This window comes from Cupressus sempervirens, chromosome 6, assembly GCF_028749045.1.
Source record: "Cupressus sempervirens isolate cs-2001-9-10 chromosome 6, ASM2874904v1, whole genome shotgun sequence".
NCBI lineage: Eukaryota > Viridiplantae > Streptophyta > Pinopsida > Cupressales > Cupressaceae > Cupressus > Cupressus sempervirens.
This window is the reverse complement of record NC_143123.1, coordinates 307,169,952-307,189,427: the sequence shown is the minus strand read 5'-3', so window position 1 is coordinate 307,189,427 and position 19,476 is coordinate 307,169,952. Positions and strand designations below refer to the sequence as shown.

Below are 19,476 nucleotides of genomic sequence, written 5' to 3'. Positions count from 1 at the left end.
AAATGTATGATGATGCCCAAGAGATCCAAATATTCATCACAAGCCACCATATGGCACAGGGCATATTTAGACAATTCTTGAGATTGGAGTTCTTAAAGGTAAATTAAATCATTTAAAATTTAAATATGCTCTAGACTTTAGTTTTAAAAGATTTCATTCTTCAAGGAGCTCAAGAAAACCACGATGGATAGATGGAACAAAATGATTACTCCTTTGCATCTCCTTGTCTTTGCATTGAGCCCCAATACTATAGTTGGGCGGTCCTTAATGAGAGTAGCACTAGAGTTGCCCCATATAGAGATCTTGTCTTTTCTGATAACATAGGGCCTTTAGTGAGGTCAGAATTCATGAGTTTCAAAAATAGATATAATTGTGGTCTTGACACTATAGCAAACAAGCAAGATGCTAATGCTCATAAATAATGGGACTTCCATGGAGAAATATACCAGCACCTACAAGGCTACAACCTATTGCCATGAAAATTTTATCACAAGTTCTTAACTCTTGAGATTCTTGTTGATGATTATTGAGTTTATTTTTTTTTTAAATATTTGCAATGCTTAAATCTCTAATTTCAAAATTGAAAATCTTGACAGGTTGTAATTCATCTACATCCAAGAAAAAATTGGAGCACATACTCCATCTACTAAATAATATACAATAGACAGCAATCAAAGAAGGCGGAAGACTTGGTCTATGTGAATTCAAAGTTGAGGCTCCTAACACACAAAGAACATACCTACAAAAAAGGGGAGACAAAGCAGTGGAACGTTGAACTAGATCATGTAGATTTGGATGATTCAATCACCCGCCTTGATGCACTTGGTGTTGATTGTGATGATCATGAGTTATCTAGTTATCATGAGGCTAATCTTGAGGCTGGGATTACTAGTACCAATGCTAGTGGCACTATTTGTGCTTCTAATTTGCCACAGCAGGAGAATGATGCTATGTTTGATGACTTTTTGATGATATTTGATTACTGATGGCTGATTCTTAAAGTTGACATTATTATTTTTGGATTAATGGTGTATTTGGCATTTCACTATTTTTTTTTTAACTAACTGATGGCTGATTCTTAGAGTTGATAATATTATTTTTGGATTGATGGTGTATTTTGGCATTTTGCTATGTTTTTTTAAATTAAGAAAACAAGTGTTAAATCCAAACAACTTGTCTAGGGATACAAAACAATGCACAATCAAAACTAAAGAGCCTACATCACTGATCTTCACAATCGTGTGGTCTTATAATTTAATAAAATCATTATCTGCAGCTAAAATTCATAAAAACAAAAGGGTAACTAAATATATGATTTGCTATAGTTCCAGATTTAGGTTTCATTCATAATGAACTGCTTTTGTATGACATAATTTCAATTGAACTATTGCAATTTCCACATGATATATGAATTGATGAGCTAGGTACTTGGTCAATGTGAAAAAAACAAGCAGTTTCCATCCATATACAACAATGAAAGTCGGTTGATATTCACAATGTTCTTTGGTTAATGTCTTACAAAATGGTTGTATGACCTCTATAAATGTTTTTTGTATTTTCCCATTGTTTAGCATCTTTTATTGATAATATATTATATATATGAAAAAAACAAGCAACAAAGAAAGAAGATCAAACGTACCAGTGAGCACAGTGTTGAGCAAAAGAACACCCTGTCAACAAAGACAGCAAGCTTTGTCATGCCTGCCTTCTACATAGTGTAACTATCTATGTAAACTCCCACTAACAATAATACCAACGGAAACAACATGCAAATGAGAGAAAACATGATCTTTAAACAGAAGATTCATACTAATTTAGATTCAAACCCAAAATGCAAAGTTTACAAAAACAAGCACCAACAAACATACTTTAATAAAAATACTGACATAATGCCATGCTTAAAAAGAAAGAGCGGCAAGATATTCAGTAAAATTAAAGATACATGTTATAAACTAACCTTTAACACAAATATATGTAACATAGAATTCTCCAGAGTATTCACTGGTAAGTCATACGTTAGAACAGGGTTTTGAGAATAACTAGAACAATCACTTCAAAATTCCAACTCTCCCAAACTGGAGATAACCCCATATATATAGTCAAAATAAACGATTCAAGGGATGTTAAAAAAGGTGCACATACTTGCACAGCCCATCTCTCCAAGTTTCCATGTGAAGGAAGAGAACAGCCAACATCCTGTTGGATCTCTTTAAATATATTTACTAAGCTTGAAGGCATTTTGATACCATTTGGAACAGAGAAGCAAAGCCCCATTGCTTGACCTGGGCCATGGTAAGGATCCTAAAACAAACACAGGAAACAAAGTACCATACACTGTTAAGATAGCAATGAACAATGAAGAAAATAAAACCATAGCAACCTGAAACAATTTCATGATTGAGAAATGTGAAACCGCTAACAAGTGTTAATAATGTTTCTTTTGAAAGTGACAACAGAATTGTTGACTCTGATCCTTAAAAGAATCATTTCGTCAAAAGCTCTCTTCTAAACCTATTTTGTCAAAAGCAAGTACACAGCTAACCTATTCATACCATTTTGGAAATTTTGGTGTAAGATAAATAACATATTTAACAAGAGGGATCAAAATATAACTTACTTGACCAATAATGACAACCTTCACTTTGTCAAATGGGCATGAGTTCAGGGCATTGAATACAAGACCAGGAGGTGGATAAATAGGAATACTTCCTCTAGATTCCTGTGTCACAAATTCTGAAAGCTTTTGCATGTACGGTTTTTGAAATTCACTCGGAAGTGCATCCAACCAGGACGCTTCAACAATAAGATCTTCTAGCTTTGGAAAAGGCATTCCTTTTGCTGAGACCAACAACAATAAAGACAACAAATGTAACCATAAGCTAATTTGTCAACAGAAATCTCCATACTCTACTGGTAGCCTATCCCACATAGCCATTTAATGCATATACAGTGAAATTGCTTTTGACAAAAAGTCCAACAGGCACAATTGCTGTGGAGAAACTCAAACCTTACTGGCTATGCTATCTGTGTAAATGTATTTATCCAAATTACCTATTTAATGTGAAAAAAATTGCTAAACATGGTAAATGTATCGCACAGTGACTTTAAATTGCAACTATTAGCCCTAAATGAGGGGGCACTTCCAAATTTGCCATTAAAGAAATAGAGTTCTGAACATAACTGCAACCTTTATCTCCTTGATATAGATCAATAAATGCAGACATAGAAAAGAGATTCCGTGGTTGTAACTTGTGAGACCAATCCCAAGGCCCTAAAATAAATGTACAATGCATTCATATAATTTAATTTGGATTCCCCAGTAATGCAAAGGTAGCTACCCGTTCGGGTTTAAATTTGAGTATTCAGTGACCAAAAAAAGTTTAGGATTATGGTTATTTTAAGTACATTCCATGCACAAAAAAAGTACAGCCTTAAAACAGGAATCAAGTTCAGAATACCAGTTACCATTATATAACAAACCAAGCCACAAATAGAAAACACTAATTACTATGTCAATTACATCATGATAAATATTCATTATAGAGAATTAAATTGAAAAGTCAACAAACAATGTCATGTGGGTTTTCACAAAGATTATTGTTGAGATTAACTGATACAGGTGGATTAAAAAAACCACAAGGAATGCCCATGGCACTCGTACTACAGTACGTTACTGGCTAATTGGCCCCTCTTGTAATACTATAGATGGCACATGTGATACACTACACTACACTACAGTAACGACTTGTATCTATTTCAAATGTGAAAAAAGCTATAGATGGCACATATGAAGACGACTGGAGCTTCTGTAAAGTTTCTGCCAATTCTGCTACCAATCAGAATGAGATAATACATTCTTTCATTGCTTGCTGAAGATGATCTTCTATAATTCAGACTTGTATGAAGTGATACCAATAATATAATATTATTTTAGAAATGTTTTATCTCTGCAAGTATTCATCTAGGGCAGTATTGTTAAAGGAGCAGACCATTTGTTATTCGTGTGTCCTTTATCTACAAACATAACCTATATAAATAAGGCAACCAAAGGGCATGTCCCTTGAAGGGAAATGACCCTATCTAGGTCAGCCCCGAATTGATTCCTCATAATCGGCGTTAAAGGAGGAATAGCTTTTGTAATCAAACTAAGATTAGGTAAGTTCATACTCAAATACTATTAGACGACTATCATGCCTAAACAAGGAACAATTACATATATGCCTTCACTAGTAAGGCATTCCATGCATGATTCAATCTGTACGATCTATACAATCAGATCAGTATGAGATCGAAGTTACAGATTTAACACTCCCTCTTAACTTGATAATCATACTGAGAGATCACATATCTAGCATCATCAATTACGAGAATAAGCATGGATTGATACTCTAAATCTATCTGAATCTTCTAAGCATGTGGTATCATAGAACACATGATACTATGTCATATTACTATACCTGTGATATGACTTATCACTGATACTAGTGATAACAGTATGCAAAGAATACAATATACAGGATAAAATCCAGAGAATAATTAAATTCTTCATTTATCCAAGTTGTGACTCAGGTACTAGCAGTCCTATATCACAACATGATCCTGAGTTAAGATCTACCAGAACACAAGATAAAATCCGGAGAATGATTAAATTCTTCATTTATCCAAATTGTGACTCAAACATAGAAATGTGTACATCACAATATGATCTTAAACTCATCTAGATTTGACAGTAGTTCTCTATTATTCAGCACATTATCTAAGAGATCATCATCCCTCATAATGTCTTTTATACAAGTGTTCATTATCTCAGAGATCATCACCTAGAATACAAATGGTGAAGCCCATAACAATCAATAGCCTGACAATAAAAATTATTCTATTAATAATTTAAAGAATACAAATGTATTATAATTCAACCATACCAAGTGTTTTCCAGAAGTGATCTATCTTCACTCAAGAGAGAGATTTGGCAAGAATATTTGTTGTTTGATCTACAGTGTAAATGTATTCTAATTTTACGGTATCCCTGTCTACCATATCTCTTACATAATGGTAAGGAATTTCAATATGCTTGGACCTGTCATGCTAGATTGGATTCACAGAAAGCTTGATGAAACTCTGATTATCGCGATGAATTATAGTAGGATTCATGGGTTGACCAAATAATCTCACAACTTTCTGAGCCAAACTGCTTCCCGAGAGGCCACTACTGCAACAATGTATTCAGCTTCTGTGGAACTCTGCGCTACCGATGCTTGCTTTCTGCATATCCAAGATATCATTACTAAACCATAACTAAAACAACATCCTGAAGTGCTTTTCCTATCAGTAACACTTCCAGCCCAATTTGAGTCTACGTACCCATGTAAGTTATAGTCAACTGTCTCATACTTGAGTCCAAGGTTAAGAGTGCCTTGTAAGTATCTCATAATATGTTTGACTGCAACTAGGTGAATCTCCTTTGGCTCACACATAAACTGACTTAAGACATTAACAGCATAGCAAATATCAGGTCTTGTATTTACCAAATACATAAGAGACCCAATCATCTGTCCATAAAGAGTAGAATCTATGGAGGGTGATTCTATAGTTGCTTCCTTAAGTTTGTGTAGATTAGTCTCCATTGGAGAAAACATAGGTCTGCAGTTTCACATTCCAAATCTCTTCAAGATGTCTAATGTATACTTCCCTTGATTAAGTATGATGCTATCAGAATTCTGCCATACTTCCAGTCCTAGGAAGTAATGAAGGTGTCCTAAATCTTTCATTTCAAATTCTTCGATTAGATCTTTCTTGCATTGATCTATAAGATGATCATCATCTGTTATTAGTAAATCATCAACGTGTAATATTAATATTATCATATCATCTTTATCCTTTTTATAATAGAAATTTGGATCAACTTCATTCTTTGAGAATCCTAAGCTAGTGAGATACTTATCAATTCTTTCATACCAGGCCTTTGGAGCCTATTTAAGCCCATAGAGAGCTTTCTTGAGCCTACAAAAAAAAACTTTAGGGTTATGAGTTTCAAATCCTTCAAGTTGCTCCAAATACACCTCTTCTGTAATGTTTTTCCATTCAAAATGTTGTTTTTACATCTATCTAATGTACTTTCCATCCTTTTAATGCTGCAATAGCTAGGACTGCTCTTACAGAGGTGTATCTAGCAACAGGAGCAAAGGTTTCTTCATAATCAATTCCCTCTTTCTGAGAGAATCCCCTCACTACAAATCTGGCTTTATATTTTTCAATGCTACCGTCAGCAATATGCTTGAATTTAAATATCCACTTAGAAGAAACAACGGATTTTCCTTCAGGTCTTGGAACAATTTCTCAAACATCATTCTTAATAATGGATTGGTGTTCTTTCATCATAGCATCCTTCCAAGCTGTATGTTTAATAGCATCTAAAACATTGGTTGGTTCTGATTTAGATAAATCACTCATGTTTGTTGCATAACTAGAAAATCTTTTGGGTCTTTTGCTTTTTCTGAAGGTTCCAAATGGTGCAGCGAAGTCTTGTGCTTCCTCTACTATCTTAATAGCCCAAAGTGGTCTTTTCTTTGGATTTTGAGTTTCCTCAAGATTAAAATTTTGAATTTCATCTTCAATTTCTTCAATGTTCTCCCTCTAAAACTGAGATTCAGTATTTTCTTCAAAACTAGGTAAGGGAGAGGGATCTCCAAAGCTTAGGGCTCTTTTGAATGCTAAATCTTCTTCAAATATTACATCCCTACTAAGTTCAATGTTTTTCTAACCAGGTATGAAATCCTATATGCTTTAGATGTTTCACTATACCTGAAAAAAATACCTTTCCTCTTGGAGGGTTCTAACTTAGTTCTCTTTTCTTTTGAACATGTATATATACTAGGCACCCAAAAATCCTAGGATGACTTATATTAGGTTTAACCTTAGTAAAGACTTCTTCTGGAGTTTTATCTCTAATGTAAGAGTGAGGACTTTTGATTTGAATATAGACAATAGTACAAGAGGCTTCTGCCCAAAGATAATTTTCTAAAATTTGATCAAATATCATAACTCTTGCTGCTTCTATAATTGTTCTATTCTTCCTTTCTGCTACCCCATTTTGTTGTGGGTTATAAGGAACGGTATACTTCCTCTTAATTCCTGCTTCTTTACAAAACTCTTTAAACAAATCTGAAGTATATTCCCCTCCATTATCAATCCTAAGACTTTTAATTTTGTGTCCTAATAAGTTTTCAATTAAGGTTTTGAATTCTTTAAATCTCTTAAAGATTTCTTCTGATTCTTTACATTTTAAGAAGTAAATCCAAGTTTTCCTAGAGAAGTCATCTATAAAAAGTACATAGTATCAGAATCCTCCCAAAGAAGGAACAGACATAGGTCCACATAAATCTAAATGGATTAATTCCAAAACATTGTTGATTTTTCTAGTGCTATCATGAAATAGACTTTTGGTGTTCTTACCCAGAGTGTGTCCTTTGCATATGCTTGAATGATCTTTATTCAACTTCGGTAAACAAATTACCATCTTCTCCATAGTCAATAAGGTTTTGAAATTTAGATGTCCTAACCTTCTATGCCATATTTTGTTTATATCAACAACTTCATGAATGAAGGCTTAAATAGGTTGACAAGGTTTTGTATTTAATTCATATAAGTATCCCTTTCTTTGACCAATCAACTTTGATTTCTTAAATGAAGAGTTCTTAGACCAGGTCATTACTTTACCGTCCATGAATGCAACATTATAGCCATCATCTGCTATCTTCTTCCTATAGTTGAGAGGGAGTCTTTGAATCCCCTTCCAGTCTTACATATGTTGTTAATATTTTGGTATAGTGGTTTTTTTAGACACATAATGGAAACGAGTCTTAGCTGTGATTGCATTTCTTGCTGACAATGAGTTATTTTCATGATAGTTATAAGGTCAACCTGATAACTTTTTCACTTTGAGAGTGAACATCATGTTGAGAGATTTCATGATGTCATCACGTTGAGAGATTTCCTAATGGGAGTTTGGAGGTCATGTAGAGAGATTCCATGACTATATTGAATTGAGAGAATCGGGTGATAAAATGTTGGTTATAAACCTTACTAACTTGTCATGTTGAGAGATTCCATGTCAGCATCACATTGAGTGAATCCGTGATGAAAGTTGTTTGTGATTTTTCATGTTGAGTGATTCCATGATTATTAACAAATTGTTCTCCTAGTGTCATGTTGAGAGATTCCATGACAACATCACATTGAGAGAGTCTATGATGAAAGTCAGTTCTGTTCCTTGCAAATTTTTCATGTTGAGTGATTCCGTGAATTATGTTTTGAATCTGTATGATCAAGATTTATCATTTACATTTTTTTGGTTGCAGCCTAGTGTGACTGTTCAGCTAAAGATCTCTCTTGTTGCTAAGAGGGAGCGTTAAAAATTGCAGCTGCGATAGCGATTTTTATCTCTCAATATCTAGGCATTATTACCGATATGATCAGCTTCAGCTCAAAATGACATTTATTGTAATATTAACTGTAAATGACGTGTGTCATTCACATGTGTTGAGGGAGTTGTAATTTATCATAGGAGTCATGGGAAACTAAAGAGACTTTCGATTGTTATGTGAAGGGTCTCTTTATTGGTTATATATTTCACTTCAAGCGAAAGGATTGTACACTTGAACATTTCATGATCAATAAAAAGAATTTTCTTTGTGTTGCTGGGTTTTTTTCCCTTCAATCTCGAAGGGTTTTTCCAAGATAAATCTGTTGTGTTCTTTGTATCTATTTTACCTTTCTGTATTGCTATTTTTTAGTTACTATGTCAATGTTATGATAGTTGTCAAATAAGAGCCAGGAAAAGGGGTTGTTATAATAATACAATAGAAACAGCCCTAAATGTAGAGATCGCACCCCCTAATACCAAAGGCCTCAATGAACATATTGAGGGTTGCCATGCGAAGGACAAAAAGCACAAGGATTACCTAGACTCTACAAGGACAAAATACAAGGGAAAGATTTATATTTCACATGTCAAGAGCCATGGGAGAAAGGACATCATTTCCTTAAGAAAAAACCATGTTATAGATGTAAGGAAAGATGGGAACCTGGCCAAAAATGTATAGGCCAAATCCACCAATTAGAAGCAACGCTGAAGGAAGGGAATGAAGAAATTCCCAGGAACAAGGCTAAGTATAATGAGGAATAAGACCATTCTAGAATATCTGATCAAATAGAGGCTTAGGGAAGGTGCAATGTGAAAAGGAGTGCAATTTTTTGAGCACCCACTCCTTAAGTTGCTTGAGGACAAGCAAAATTAGGAGGCATGGACTATAATATCCCCTATAAGTAATAAGAATTTAACAAATAAATAGATCAATTAATTGAAGAATATATTAATCAAACATCAATCTTATTATTAAATAATTAATCAAATATATTAGTATTTATTGAATAAATAATCATTAATTAATTAATTAATTAATGATTGTTACTAAATATGACTATCAATAAATAAGTATTAATTAATAAATGAATGATTATTAATTAATAAATTATAGACAGACGATGGCAGACAACCATTGAATGTATAGTATTAATAAAAGAGCCACTAATTCAAACTATAATTACTAGAGACCATCGTCAATGGTCAAAGCATCCACGTGAGAAAGTAATTATTATAACAAACAAATGATAAGAATGGGTATTGCCGATAAGGATAGGAATGGGAGTTGTCAATTCTGATCAAGAGTCACGTTGAAGGGCATGTCCCCTATAGAAGAAAATAAAAGCAACAATAATCATAGAAGGAAGAGACATCATGGAGTTAGGAAGACAATAATTTAAGACTCAAAGGAGTCATTCCTCTATTGGCAATACTACAATCATTCCTCTATCGACAATACTACAATCATTCCTCTATCGACAATACTGTCAATTTATAAGTAAAGACATAAATTGCTACATATACATATTTCTACATCAAGTGTGTATAGAGGCCTCCAAACTCTTGTTAAATGATGGATGAACATACTTAAGACATACAAATAAATATTATAATCATATACAAAAACCATATTTACCATTTAGCTTAAGAAGGGAAGGATGTGATGTTACAAGGAGTGGTTTGTCTGAATCCAAGCAATGGCATTTGTCCCAAGACAGTGTAGGGGTTAGCATCCCAAAAGCATTGAGGGCAAGTCCCAAGATAGCATACAGGTTTGGACCTATAAACTTTGAGGGAGCCCGTTGTTGTTGGTCTCTAGGCACCTTGTATAAAGCCTACTCCTTCATTGAATTGAAATAGTAATAAGATTGGACATGGCACATTTAATGTTACATACATATAATTTAATCTAATTAAATAAATATAAAATCTATGTTACAATGAATGTCTTAGCTTGAGTCGTTGTATCTTACGACATACGATGTAGATTTTGAGTTAAATGTGTAATGACTAAGTCCAAACCTATCAAGGGACATTACAAACCTAGCTGAAGTTTTCAATTATCAAGTTGATATATATAGGTGTGTGAATGTTTGAGTTGAGCATGGATTGTGTGTAGATTGAATCTGAAGTTGTTGAGATGTGAATATGGAAGACCAGATGTGCAAATTGATAATATTTTTTCAGAGTTGACAGAGTTTGTAGCAGTGGATGTTTGACATATGATCAAGAGATCCTACATCTTTTTATTTCATCAATTCCCTGTGCATACTAAAAGACAATGAGTCCTTTTGGCAGCTTATACAGTCTTGTATCTTACCCTAGGATTATGCATCTCAGTCTTGCAAGTCTTTTGTATCTTGCCCTAAGCTTGTGCACCTTAAACATTCATTCAACCATCATCCACCAATATATCAAATTAGCATTCATTATATCATCACTTTTAATCATATAATCACAATTACTTAACAATAACTCAATAATACCTCAAGTCATCAAATCGAAGGAATTCATTCAATCAATCAAACATTCAACAACAACCAAATACCAGCAAAAGAGATCATATGTCCAGCAGAGCAATTTGTGTGAAAACCATTTAATATACTTTGGTACAAAAAATTAATAATGCTTATGTATTCATGTCAACCATGTATGTGTGTGGATATATATACACATACATACATATATCAAATAATATTCAACCGGAGAATGCTTGAATCTAAATATCCATTTATCAATATGAATTTTCTGCAATAATTGATCATGTGGAAGAGAGTGCAAGGAGGGTGAAAGGTGGAAGGTTCCTCACTAGGTGTGTCCCCTCATAAAGATGGTTAAGTCTCATGAGGCAAAGGAGGATAAGGGGTAGCTCCTAGGCCTAGGGTTGAGAGCCATTTTTAGTGTGCCTTATTGCAACCTCCCCTACCAAGCCCATATTGATCAATTGTTAAAGTGCACTAGAAAGGATCCTCAATCATATAAGGTAAGAAATTGACATGACAAAGGAGAAGAACATACAGACCTCACTAGGTACATCACCTCATAAAGATGGAAAAGGACCATGACCATAGAGGATAAGGTCCTATTGTTGGGCCTTGACTAGCGGATATCTAGGGCAGCCTCATGTCTTCTATCACAATCCTCATTATGGTTGAGCTCCCATATAATATTTTAGATTTGTCAAACACACATGCATATTCCTTACCCTAGAAATGGATATATCTCACGAATTACAACATTATTATCTAACTCGATTTGCAAAGTTCCTAAGCAAATTCATCTTATTCTTATGAATAGATTGTATATCTAACTATGTTATGCTTGTTATCTCATTTGGATCTATGAATTTAGGGCAACGTAAAAGGTGATCCAAGAAAGGGACATTACAAAGCAATTGGAGCATGTTTGCACATTCAAAATTAACACCAAAGAGTAGTTTGTCAATAATTTTCTATACACTTAAGTGATATGAATGTGAGGGCTCTCTAAATTTAAACATTAAATATTTATAAAAAATTGAAGGGGTGTTGCAAATGAACTCTTGTCAAGAAGGCTGGATGCCTATACTAGAGAAAACCAAAAAACCAAGCTTCTTGAAGGGAAGACAAAACATTGAAGAAGAAAATTAAGTTTGATGCATCTTCAAGGCTGTGATTAAAAGGTATACAGCAGTATGGGGAATAGGGATAAAGGAAGAGTCCTTGATGCAAATTTGAAGAACAAGGAAGTTGCATAAAGTTGAGGAAGAAAATGGAGAGGTAGATAAATAGTAAGAGGGGCATGGGAGACCAATAATGTAATTTTCTGTTGAATATTTATTTGGAATGTAAATTTGAATTTACATTTGGATTCAAAAAAAAAGATTGAGTTATTGTTTGAAAGATTTAGTTTTATGTGTTAGGATTTTATTTGTATTGATGGGGACTCTCCCTACATTATTGCTACCCTGAGTAGGAAAGTATAGTGTACAACAACAATCCCAAAATCCATAACCTACTAGGTTGACATATTACTTTAATACATGTGAATTCTCTAATATAGTAATCCTTTAATAAAAAAATTAAAATAAAATAACAGGTTTAAAACAATGCTAACCAAAGTTTTTAGCCTCTGAAAGGAGACTGAATTCCTAGTTCCATGATAAAGGAATGAACTTTAAACATAACTATAACTAAGTTGATAATTTAAAAGATAGGAAATAGGTCATTGAGCCAAACATATTATTTAAGGTTCACATATGCACTCACTAAAATAGTTGCATACCATACCCTAATAAAGCTATATCATGAATTCTTTTGGCAGCAATATTTTACAGAAAACCTGAAAAGCGTCTAATATACTGAAAATTACACTTCAACTCTTTGGAATGACATTAACCCCATGCTATGGAGGTCAAGAATTTTGATTTTAGGCCACAAATAGACATTGGAAAATGATTGACATCAATGTGAGCCTCAACATGGCACTTATAATCAATTGGGAAGAACTTAAGAATAAGAAGACAATAAATGTGAATATTGTGTAGACAACTCATATATTATACTTCACAATAATAAATCGTCTATATACCTGACTTTACAAGTCTTGAAGACCACTTTGGTCATAGGATATTAAAGAGCCTTATCATCATCATTGTCAAGTGGTTGTGGCTCAATAGGGAAAGATGCATAGAAATTAAAGAGACCATCAAAATTCTTTTTCTGTAGAAAAATAATTATTTTCTCTCTAAACACCTTGGTACAGAAAGAAGAGATCTCTCATTCCAAAAGGTCATCCCTTTGCTTGTGACTTGATAGTTAAACACTGCAATGCAAGTTCAAATTTAATTGACTCAAAAGTGCTTGAGTAAAAGGTAGGAGATTGACCACCAAGAGTCAAGGATGCAGCCCATTGAACGACCTTTGGCCCCTAATTTTATTCTGAGGACAATTCTATGGAATTGGAAAAAGAAACTATATATAACTAAAATGTTCTTCCCTTGTAATATACATATAATATAGAAATCCCAAATATACAGTTATGTAGAGTTGAAAGTTTCTTTAACAAGTTTTAGTACTTTTATGTGATAAATTGCATAACATATTTTTAAACTAATGTACATAAGATGTTCAGAGTCCATTGGATTAAAAGGAAACGGAAAAATGTGAGTTGTCAGTTTATATCAATATTCCTGATCAGATTAACTGCAAACAGACTGTTGAATTTATGGACAAATATTTTGTTTTTAGCTGGGTTCTCTGTATGTTGCAGCTCTGTAGCCCCTTATCTAACTGCTTGTTAGTGTCCTCTTACTTTTTTGTTATTTGTGTAAAAAGGGTGGCCCCTTTTAAAATCTATTTTTATTCTTTATAAAATATTAAAATATCATCCTTGTATGAGCCAATAAACACAACTGCAAAAAGTAACTTGGTATAAATTGTGACACCGTCCCGAAGAAAAATTTAAAGAAAGAATTTGATTGTGTAGAACATGGTAAGATATAACATAATATAATATTAAAATTAAATTTTATTATATTCATTTGTTTTGGATTAAAGGCAAAAACAGGTTTTGAAGGGACCTGAAACCCTTTACAACAAAAGCCTCTTACAAGCAGATACACATGACAATGACAGCCATAATAGAGTTACCAACAAAAAACAAAAAGACAACTAACAGCAAGAAACTATGCAGCATCAACAACAGAAACAGCAAGAGTGAAACAGTCCAACAAAGACAAAGAAATCAAAAAAGACCAGTACAGAAAAAACCAGGAAACTAGACCAAGTCCAGGAGAAGACACTCTGTTTGATTTTCAAGATCTTCCAGCTTTTGCAGAGTCTTAAGGATGGAGTCCTCTTTTGGCTCTTCCACTTTGGTGTCCTCTGTTTTCTTTCTCATATTGGCCCTCGTTCTCTTGCTAAGACCCATGATTTCATCAGTGTCTACCTCGTCCTTGTCCAGATTAATGACCTGTTTTTGCAGCATTTCGTAGAGCTCTTTATGGTTCATTTTGAACGGCTTTAGTTGCTCGTGATTATGGAGCAAAATGGTAACCAGCATAGTTTCATTATTTTTTGTCCTCTCAATCAAATTTTTAATATGTTCTCCATTTCCTTAACCAACTATTCAATTCAGTATTCTTGTCATCACCAGTATCCTTTCTAGCATCCTTCATTTCCATTTTAATCGACTGAATTTCATTGACAAGCCAATTGTCAAACTGAAGGGAATTAGAATACCTAGCTTGAGCGATGTCAGAATACCTAGCTTGAGTGATGTCAAGAACCTTCAAGTTAACCATTTCCTTGTCATTATTTCTAGTCTAGGACTGGTCCAGCGGCATAGTATCTTGGGCTTTGACAGTGTCGTGTTCATTTTTAGTATTACAATCCACCCTATTGTCACTAATGTCATTAAGGGTTTTCACTGCCATGGCTTCCAAATTGGTGTGTTGACTACAACTTGCATTCTCCTGAGACTTGGGAGACAACCCCTTAGCTTCCTCAGTGTAGTTCTCCTCAATCTCATCACTGCCATAATTTTCATCCTCTAGAATCTCCTTGTCTTCCACACCATACCCTTTGTCAAGATCAACATTACCCTCCGCATTATTATCATCTTTGTTTTCTAGCTTTTCTTCTACCTCATCCTTGTGGGGAGAGAGATCTTCATTACCTTCCCCACATTCATCTTACATGTTAATCTTTTCCTCTTCCTCAGAGTCGACTTGTTCATCATCATCAGGAGCGCTAACCTCCTCCCTTTCAAAGCTACCATTTTTCTCAGTATCCTGGCCCTCTGTTTCCAATGAGGTTGAAATATTCCTCAGAACTATCAAAAGGGGTGGACGAAGCAATCCCTTCCGATTCGGACACTTTGAATTTTTTTTCTTCTTAAGGTCCTTCTTCGAATCAGAAGAGCCACTCGAGGAGTCCTTCAGGTCCGAGTTGACAACCCTTCTTTTCTTGTCATGTTTCACCTCCCTCTTCCTTTTCCTAGTAGTCTCCTCTTTGGACTTCTCTTGGTTTTTAGTCTCCAACAAATCCCCAACTTTGTGCTTCTCAGAATACTCAAGAATCAATCGCATTAAACCCTCATGAAGAATAGAGTTAGACGGGATCTTGCAATGCTTTTCAAGGCCTTTAACCAGAGAATTTTAGAGATAGAAAGGAAAAGAGACTTTAACCTCATATCTAAAGTCATTAAGAAAAACAAAGTGGTAGTTATAGACTCTTGTGAACCTACCATCAAGAGTGATATACTCCATAATCACTCTAACAACATTTTGCCATTTCTTCTTAATCTGGTGGATTTCTAAGAAACTAGTATACTTCTTAACCAAAAGATCCTTTTCCTTTTTCTTAGTTGGGAATTTATTTAGGGCTTCCTTCGCATACTTAATATCTTTAAAAAAATAATTACTAGAATTAGACAACCCAGTAACTTTAGAAATCAGGTCAATGTTGATAATAACCCTTCAATTTTGCAAAATTACCTTACCATTCTCCCACGCCTTGACAAATTGTTGAGTAATCTCCTTGTCGGCACCATGGAACTTCCCAAAAAACTTCGTAACACCACCTTTATTTAGATTCTTTTATGCTCCTTCCATTGACAATCCTCTAGCTCAAGAAAATTAAGATCAATCTCCATGGTTTGTTTCGTTCTGTGAATATTAAGCCCTTGTAATGCCAGACTTTTCATACTGCTCACTTTACTTATACCATCCTCTTTACAGTTTGAATGAGTCTTGAACCCCACCCAATCCCAAAAGCCAGTGTTGTTCCTCGTGAGCAAAGTACTAGTGTTAAAAAAAAATTAAATTTTTCTTTCATTTTGATTAACAATGACCCCTGCCCGGGAGTTTAATCTGTAATGATTACTAATATTAATGATCTCATCCTCCATCTTTTTCGTGCCTTTCCACTCTATAATGTCATTACTCCTCGTGGCCAAATTAGCCAACCCATTAGCAGCTTTATTTGTTTCTCTAAATTCATGAGACACATAAATTTCTTCAAAAGTTTGGATTTCAATTTTGATTTTGTCTATGATATGACTGATTGTAATACTAGGATTCTGCCCCCCTTTTATATAGTTAACAATATTTTTTGAATCTCCGACAAGCCAAACCCATTTACTGCCATTTTCGCTAGCCATACTGATAGTAGTGAGAGCTGCCATTGCTTCCGCACAATGACTGGTTTGAGTACCCTAAGGCATCACAATCACACAAAGACAGCTCCCAAACTCATTTCTCAATATACCACCACAACCAGCAATACCTGGGTTCCCTTTGGCAGCACCGTCAAAGTTTGCTTTGACCCAGCCATGGGAGGTAGAAGTCCAGACCACATCTTCCCTATTTAATCTTTGTATCTTTCTTGAACTTAAAAATCTCCCAGCACTCTCAAGGCTTTCCTTATCGCTCACCTTACAATTGTTGTTTTCATCATTAGAAATATGAAAATTTTCATTGATGACAAAAATAATTCTTTCCACGTTATCTTTAGCCTTCCTATGCTTATCCCTAAAAATACAGTTGTTTCTCTCTTTCCAAGTATGCCAAATTATATGGGGGGCTATGAAATTCCAAAGCTTTTGAAGAGTTGAGTTATTCATAGGGCTTTTCCATTGCTCAAAAAAAATCTTGAATGGAGTTAGGAAAGATCCAGGACAGGTTCATTTTAGCAAGGATCGAGTTCTAAATTTCCTCCGTGTATTGACAATTCAATAGAAGATGATTAGCACTTTCCGACTCTTGTTGACACAGGTAACATCTATTAGGAATAATCATTCCCTTTTTAACCAGATTATCAGTAGTCAAGATTTTATTCTGAAGAAAGAGCCAGTAAAACGTATTGATTTTTGGAGTTAGGTCTTTGACCCAAGCCTTAACCCAAAAGGGTTTTCTCTCAGTTTTAAAACTTTCCCTACAGGCAAAATTCACACTATAGTTTCCATCTGGGTTAAGTTTCCAGATAAACCTGTCCTCCACATTATCTCTTATAAACCATTGATTAAGATTATTTGATATCAAATTCAGATCGTGACTGATGACAATCAGGTTCACCCAAGTATCATTCCTCCAATAGTTGGCCAATTTCCTCCCAAAACTAAGAATACAAATATTTCGATGAGAAGCAAGCTTAGGGTAATCCTTCATTGGTTTCTTCATCAGCCATTGGTCATCCCAAAAATCGATCTTTAGACCATTACCCAAAATCCAACCAATACCAGTTTTCGCTTGATTTCTACTCTTCTAAATACCATTCCAAATGACTGAACCATTAATTTTCTCTTCAGAATCTAAAAAGGAATACAAATTATTAAAATTTGAAAGATATTTGTCTTGAAGAATACTACTCCATTCTTTGTCTGAGTCAAACACTCTCCATAGTTGTTTGGCAAGAAGAGCTTTATTTGTCAACCTTATAGTTCTTGGCCCAAGCCCACCACAACTCTTCGTTTTACAGAGATCTTCCCATTTGACCAAATGAAATTTGTTCTTCTTCCCAGCCCCCGTCTAAAGAAAGTTTCTCTGAATCTTTTTTATAGCGTCAGCAATTTTTGCCAATATAGAAAAAAGACTCGGGGCATAGAGAGGAAGCTTTTGCAGAGTAGTTTTAAGGACTTGGATCTTACCAACTTGACTTAGAAGAGCCCCTTTCCATCCTGCAAGTGTAGCATTGAATCTGTCAATTAATTTGTTCCAGAAGGAGTCATACACCTTCAAACCCAAGGGAAGACCAACGTACGTGTCCGGGAAAGCTCCTATCTTGCAATCAAGAATCGCAGCAATCCTGAAATACTTATAAATAGGAGTATTCATGAAAAAAATAGAGCTCTTAGACCAGTTAATAAGTTTACCAAAGGCTTTAGTAGAAGTAGTGAGCACTTCCTTAAACATTTTTGCTTCTTTTATTGTTGATCTACCCATCAGGATAGTGCCATCAACATATTATATTCATTTGTTATCTGACAATTATATCCATAAATATTAAAAAATAATTTTTACATTATGTTTTTCACACAAATTCATCGAATTTTTACTCGAAAAAAGCTTAAAGATCCCTCCGAAGTAGAAGACGGAGATGTAAAACTCTTACCCTTGGCATCTGCAACTCTCTCTTCACAAATCTTGCGCATGCGCTTGGCTCTCGCTAGTGATTTGTTCATTTCCATTCGCATAATTTGCTCAGAATTCAATTGCAGTTCAGCACTGGCAGCAGCTTCTTTTGACTTTTGGCTCTCATTGTCTCCAAAAGTGGAAGAGGAAGAAGATTGGACACCTGCCTTGTCATGGTGTGAGGCATGGATCATTTGGTCTTTGATGGGGGTGTCTGAAGTGAGGCAAACTGCAATGGCGTTGGCGCCAGAGCCGGAATTTGCAGCTCTGAGTCGCTTGGGCGCGTGGAAAAGTTCATTTACAGGCGCCATCCTCCAAACCCAAAAAAGAGGTGCCACTGATTAAATTGCAGAAGTTGAAGCTTAAATAGACGATGTTGTGAATCGAATATTCAGAATTTACCTTCTTGTACTGATTAAGAAGTTGGAATGAATAAGTGTTATCCCCATGTCGCTCCTCCCTTCCTACTCTGCAACCTTCAAATCTCGCGCCTTTTCTCAAACCTAGCTAAAAAGATGGTATTGAATGTTTTTAATAGGAGTTTAATGCCATATACAAAAACAAGACAAAATTCGGCAAATGAAAAATATACAAAATGCCATGGTCAATATAGAAATAAAAGAGAACCAACTCAGAGAACAAATCGAAAAAGTTAGATCATGGGCTAACATAGTAAAGGGGTCAGCAAACACTCCTATTGACAACATAGAAAAACAAGTTCGGACACAGATTAGAGAGGAAAAAGAAAAAAATGAGAAAGCAGCAAATATCGTCATCAAAGGGCTACGAGACTATGGAGAACAGGAGAAAACAACGGACTTAGTCAAAGACTTCTTTAAAGACCAATTAGACTGGCATGGAACAACCATACAAGCACAAAGAATTGGAAAATGGATTAGAGGAGGCAAAGACAGACATGTTAGAGTGACAACGAGGAATACAG

At 34.8% G+C, this 19,476-nt stretch overlaps 1 protein-coding gene across 1 annotated transcript in view; it reads right to left on the bottom strand.

The window, feature by feature from the left end:
* Positions 1-19,091, bottom strand: part of UNG (uracil dna glycosylase) — a 49,866-nt gene extending 30,775 nt beyond the window's left edge. The window contains exons 1-5 of the mRNA XM_089787980.1: positions 18,936-19,091; positions 18,514-18,845; positions 2,618-2,838; positions 2,143-2,301; positions 1,640-1,670 (exon numbers count right to left, since the gene is read on the bottom strand). Coding sequence (XP_089644106.1) covers positions 1,640-1,670; positions 2,143-2,301; positions 2,618-2,838; positions 18,514-18,845; positions 18,936-18,982 — 790 coding nt within the window. The 5' untranslated portion in view covers positions 18,983-19,091. The remainder of the gene's footprint in view (positions 1-1,639; positions 1,671-2,142; positions 2,302-2,617; positions 2,839-18,513; positions 18,846-18,935) is intronic.
* Positions 19,092-19,476: the final 385 nt, after the last annotated feature.